General features: G+C 47.4%; 1 protein-coding gene across 6 annotated transcripts in view; it reads right to left on the bottom strand.

Moving 5' to 3' along the window:
• Positions 1-6: 6 nt before the first annotated feature.
• Hspbp1 (HSPA (Hsp70) binding protein 1) overlaps positions 7-6,137 on the bottom strand; it is a 22,534-nt gene continuing 16,403 nt past the window's right edge. For all 6 annotated transcript variants that reach the window (XM_005369341.3, XM_013354505.2, XM_005369339.2 and 3 more), the window contains exons 5-8: positions 3,861-4,016; positions 3,684-3,780; positions 2,942-3,053; positions 7-303 (exon numbers count right to left, since the gene is read on the bottom strand). In XM_005369341.3, coding sequence (XP_005369398.1) covers positions 229-303; positions 2,942-3,053; positions 3,684-3,780; positions 3,861-4,016 — 440 coding nt within the window. In that variant the 3' untranslated portion in view covers positions 7-228. The remainder of the gene's footprint in view (positions 304-2,941; positions 3,054-3,683; positions 3,781-3,860; positions 4,017-6,137) is intronic.

Raw genomic sequence — 6,137 nt, 5'->3', positions numbered from 1 at the left:
CAGTGTGGACATGAGAGGAAAGTATGACAGAAAGCAAGGGAGGGGGAATCCAAGGGGCCAGCACCTTTCTCGGGACCCCATCCAGGGGGCTGCCCAGAGATGGGCTGGCAGGCCCAGGCCCAGGCCTGAATAAGGAAGGCCTGGCAGTCCCTTGGGAGAGGGCGCCTGGAAGGAGGGAGGCAGGAGGCCTGGGGTTCCCACGAAGAGAATGCAAGAAGACACCTGGTCTCACCGATCCATGCTCTCGTCAGTAGGGCTGGAAAAACAGGTCTGTAACAGCTTTTCACAGAACTCCAGCTCCTCCTGGATCAGGAGAGAGAAATCCTGAGCACCGGCAGATCTGCCTCCCGCACATTCAGCAGCCAAAACAACCCTCCCTCCTACTGGCTACCACATGCCCACTCCAGTAGCCACTGGGCTTTCCCAGTGACCACGGCTAGATCACGCTCACTTGCCCTGCTCATGGGTTTCTGAGCTTTGGAGAAAAGCGCCTGGGGCCACCCAAATTGGCCTGTCATCACATCAGCCCTGTGGCTCTCATATATCCACCCCAGGTAAAGGTGCTGACCACCAAGCCTTAGGATCCGAGTTCAATCTCCACAACCCGTGTTGTGGAAGTTAAGCACTGACTCCCACAAATTGTCCTGTGACCTCTACCCATGCGCCATGGCACACACATGCCCACACACATAATAAACAGATGAATGTAGACATATTTAAGCAGTATTTTTATGGGGGGGGCGAGATGGAGTGGTTTTTTATGTCAGTATGTATACATTCACGTGTGTGCATGTATGTAAAAACTAGAGTTCCCAGAAGCCATCACCTTGTTTATGTGTGTGCACATATGTGCAGATATGAGTGCGTGTGTGTACACACGGGTGTGGACACCAGAGGTTAACAAGTATCTTTCTCACCTGCTCCCCATCTCTTTCTCTTCTTTTGGAAGCAAGGTCTCACACTGTGACCCTGGGCTGGCCTGGACCTCACTATGTAGACCAAGTTGGCCTCAGACTCACAGAGATCAGTCTGCTTCTGCCTCCCCAGTGCTAGGATTCAAGGTATGCACCACCATCTGGTTTTGAGACAGTTTCTCAATGAACCTGGAGTTCACAGATTCTACTGCACTGGTCACACATGAACCCCAAGGAATCTTCTCTGTCTTGCTCCCGAGTGCTAGGATTGTGTGTACCTGGGATTTGAGCTCAGCAACTCGTGGCAAGCACTTTGAGCAATGTTCTCTGCCTGTTTTTAGAGCAGTGTTTGTAGTAGTGAGAACTGGGGACATCCCACATCTCCTTTAAGAGGCAGCTACCTCAGGATTTCAAGCTTGAGACTACTTTGAGCTAACACAGTGAGAACCTACCTAAAACATAAATTTAAAAAAAAAGAGGCAGTTAGCTGCACGCCTTTAATCCCAGCACTCAGGAGGCAGAGGCAGGCAGATCTTTGTGACTTCAAGGCTACCCTGGTCTACAGAGCTAGTTCCAGGACAGCTAGGGCTGTTATATAGAGAAATCCTGTCTCAAAAAAACAAAAATAAAAATAAAAACACAGAGGCAGTTAAATCAATGAGGCAATGAAGCCAACCACACTCCACAAAACAGAGCTGTAATGAAAGAGAAAACCTCCAATACCAGGAGTCAAAATAAACCTTCCGTGCTGGGCACAGTGCTGCACACTTTTCTCCCAGCAGCAGGCCTGGAATGCTCCGCAGGGCCCAGGCTGGCCTCAGTGCTACCTTGTTCTTATTATGAGGAAAAAATATCCAGCCTTGTTTTTATTTTTGAGAAAAATTAAAAAGAAATAATAATAAGCATTGGTCTGTCCACCTGACAGTGGTGGGTACCTCTAAGGTGAACCCTAGAATCATTCAGCTCAGGGTCTCCTGGGAGATAAATACAAGTGCGGCATGTAGGTCCCCTACATCCTCCACCTGACACCAGGCTAGAATGGACTATAGCTTCCCATACTCCATGGGGACAGGTAGTAAGGTCACAGGTTCCTGGGATGAGGTCAGACAGACAGCTGCTAGCAGGTGTCCTGCCTCTCCCACTTACCAATATCCCTCTGTAACATCAGGTGTGTCCAGAGAGGCATAGGGGCAACAGAGTGGACATCGCTGGTGCACATTTGCTCTGCTTAGCATTGGTAAGAGTGGCGGCATTGAAGCAGTGGGAACTTTGAAAAATAAATAATCAAGGCTGGCAGGGTCTCGTCGCAGCAGGTAAAAGTGACAACCTGACAGCAAACCCTAGGACTCACATGTCAAAACACGACCTCCACACAAGCGTCATCACACATACACAAGAACACACACACATAAAGATAAAAAAACAAATCAAATAACAGAGCTGGAGAGATGGCTTAGTGGTTAAGAGTACTTGTTGCTCTTGCAGAGGACCTGAACTAAAATTCCCAGCACCAACATCAGGCAGCTCACAAACATCTCAGCTCCAGGGGTTCCAATGCCTTCCACTGGCTTCCAAAGGTACCCCACAAACAAACAAAACAGAAATATAAGTAAAAAAAAAAATGTTTTTCAAGACAGGATTTTTCTGTGTAGCCCTGACTGTCCTGGAACTCACTCTGTAGACCAGACTGACCTCGAACTTACAGAAATCCATCTGCCTCTATCTTCCGAGTGCTGGGATTAAAAGCACATGCCACCATTGCCTGGCTGAGTAATCCATTCTTATCTACTTAATTTATTCACCTATTTAATTAGATATTTAAGGATGTTTATCACTTTTGGGGTACAAAATAACTAATAAGTTTAATTATCATTTTTAACCAGTTTATAAAATAATTCTCACTTCCCCACTGACATAACCTGCAGCCCACAGCATTGCTTAATAGGAAAATATACAATAGACAAGGCAAGACAATTTGAGCCCACAAGCCACAGGGCCATCACAGAACCCTCCCCCACGCCTTCTACCTGGTACTCCTCATGCTTCTGCAGCAGCTGGCAGCGGTGGCGGAGCAGCTCCTCCAGGCCCAACTCAGGCTCCCGGCATTCACGCACACCCTGGGGAAAGTCTGTCACGAGACTAAAGGAGAATATGAGAGCAGATCTTAGGACCCCATCTGCAACAAAGACCACAGCCCAGCTCCAAACCCCCTGCCAATGCTCCTGTGGGGGCCAAGGTATGCCCCTATAGTGGATCTTGGCTCCCCATCTCTATAACAGCCCTCCAGCTGCTACACATCATTGCAGTGAATATAGTTTAGATGGTGTCTGCCATAATGTCTACGCTGGCTCCATCATGGTCCAGGTGTGTCCAACCTTTTGACACTGTGACATAATATTGTCATCTACAGAGTTCATGCTGGAGAATGGTATGATTGAGTTATTTTAAGAAACCTTACAATGTTTTAGGTACATTTACAATTCTGTATTGGGCAGCATTCATAGCAACCCTGGGGCACATGTGGCCCAAAGCCTGCAGGTTGAAAAGACCCAGAACACTAATTTGTCCACCCTGTGGGAACCATAAAAAGGAAGTCTCCCTCCCAGGCACTGGGAGGAAACATTGTGTGATCCTGCCCCTCTCCGGCCTACACTCTTCATCTTCCATTCTTCCAGGGTGGAATCCCAGCATAGGAGCAAGCGCTTAGTGCCTGAGCTGTTCTTGTCGTGGGAACCTCATCCAAGGCCCCCTCCAGGGGCCCCAGCATACCTGCACAGGGCTCCAAGCACGTGCTCGTGGAAAGGGCTGTGTTCTGTCCTCACAAGGGCCACCAGCTGCTGGACCATCCCCATAGAGCAAAGGGTTCCTGGGGAAGAGCTGTGGGCATCAGGAGGAAGGCTCTCACACCAGCCTGCATCCCCCACAGGTCCCTCTCAGCCACCTCACCTTTGTGCTCTGGGTGGCCCACCAGCAGGTTCTGCAGCAGGAATGCTGACTTGACCTTGAGCTTCTGCACTTGCTGCTGCATGGCTCGCATTAGCACAGAGAATCCATCCAGGCGGAGAAACTGCAGCAACCCAGCCTCTTGCTCTCGAACTAGACCTGGAGGGAGGGGCAGAGCTCTGAGGTCCCAGTCACCATGGCTTCCACCATCATTATCACCACAGCCACCAACGTCACTAGTATCATGAGCATCACTGCTATGCCCATCACCATCTCAATCACTACAACTATCAACACCATCATCACTATTTGTGGTAGAATAATCTTTCTGTACACTGTGAAGATGTGTCTTTGCCAAGACTCCTTCTGATTAGCTTACTAAAGAGCTAAATGACCGCCAGGAAGTGGTGGTGCACACCTTTATCCCAGCAATCAGGAGGCAAGTGGATCTCAGTGAGTTTGAGGCTAGCCTGGTCTACAGAGCAGATGTCAGGACAGCCAGAACTGTTACACAAGAAACCCTGTCTCAAAAAAGAGCTAAGTGGCCAAAGCTAGGCAGGAGGCATAGTGGGAATTTCTGGGGGGGAGAAAGGAAGAGGAGGAATCTAGGTTTGCAGGAGGAAGCAGGATGGGCAGTACAGAGATAAGGTAAAAAGCTACAAGGCAAACACGTAGATTAATAGAAATGGTTTCTGTTTTAAGAGCTAGTGGAACAGCTGAAGCTAAGGTCAAGTTTTCATAGTTAAGAAGTCTCTATGTCACTATTTGGGAGCTAGCTGGTGGGACAGAAAGACTCATTACAACTCTTATCACCATTACATCATTAGAATCAGCATTATTATTATAGCACTATCATCACCATGACCACCAACATCACCATTACTAAAACTATCATCAATACCACCATATCACTATGACTATCACCACCATTTCATTACCACAACCATCATCATCACCACTCTCACCACTACTACAACCATGAACAAGCACCGCCACCATTTCTGCAACTTCAGCATTCTCATCACCATGACCACTCACATCATCATCACAGCAATCGCCATCACCAGTATTATGACCACCACCACACAGAGTTCATCATAACCCATACAGTCTACCCCTGTAGTACACATAGCCCAGTGGTTTTTAGTACGTTCACTAAGCAGCTATCACCATCACTTAACTCCAGAGCATTTACATCATGCCCGCACCCACACCCAGTTTCCCTCCTCCAGCCCCTGCCAACTTGGGTCTACTTTCTCTCCCTATGGATTTACATACCCTGGATATCTCATATGAATGGACTCAAACAATATGGGCCCTTTTGTATCTGACTTTGTTCACTCAGTCCAATGTTTTCCTGTTATAAATCCTGTAAGCACTTCATTTCTTCCACAACAGAGCCTATTCTGCCGTAGGGGCACACCACATTTTATGCAGCCAAAGAAGACCCTGAACTCTTCTTAGTCTTACTGCCTCTATCTTCAAAGTACAGATATTATAGGTATGCACCCCACACATGGCTTAGATTCCCATTTTACAGACAAGAAAACCAAGGCCAAGAGAGCCAGGCTATAGAGCATGTACGATCTTTATTCTGAAGGCAATGAGGATTCTGTGCAGCCTCCAAGCAGGGCAAGAGCCAACCAAGGATGCATCTACAGGAAGGCCAACTCCTGGACAAGCTCCAAGACTTCACTGCTCAGGCAGACAGGAGCCACTGCAAGTTCAAGGCCACTAAGAACCTGTGACAAGTGTGAATAGGGAACTGGGCTGTTCCTTTCAAGTTCACTGAAATGTAAAGCCAACAACCAGAAAGAGTGTAAAATTTTCCATTAAATGCAACTTTGTTGCTTTGGTAAAACTATACACCAAACACTTGAACTTCTACAGCTAACCTGAGAAGTACTGAGTATAAACACATACCAAGTACTTCTGAAGATGTAGCACGGCAAAAAGACATAAAGCATCTCATTAGTAGTCCCTATGTGGGGACTGGAGAGATGGCTTAGGAGTTAAGACACTTGCTGCCCTCACAGCAGACCCAGGTTCACTTCCCAACACCCAGATAGTGGCTCACAATCACCTGTAACTCAAATCCCAGGGGATCCAAAGCCCTCCCTCCTCCTTCTGAGGAGTCAGGTACCATGCATACATACATGAAGAACACCCATACACATAATATTACATACACATAAAAAATAAATAAACTTTAAATGGTCGGTATCCACTGTGTGCTCATTACTACAAATAGTTACCTCTTACTGTTTTCTTTTTTGCTTC

The sequence above is a fragment of the Microtus ochrogaster genome, unplaced genomic scaffold (assembly GCF_000317375.1).
Source record: "Microtus ochrogaster isolate Prairie Vole_2 unplaced genomic scaffold, MicOch1.0 UNK47, whole genome shotgun sequence".
NCBI lineage: Eukaryota > Metazoa > Chordata > Mammalia > Rodentia > Cricetidae > Microtus > Microtus ochrogaster.
This window is presented reverse-complemented; position numbering and strand designations above follow the sequence as displayed.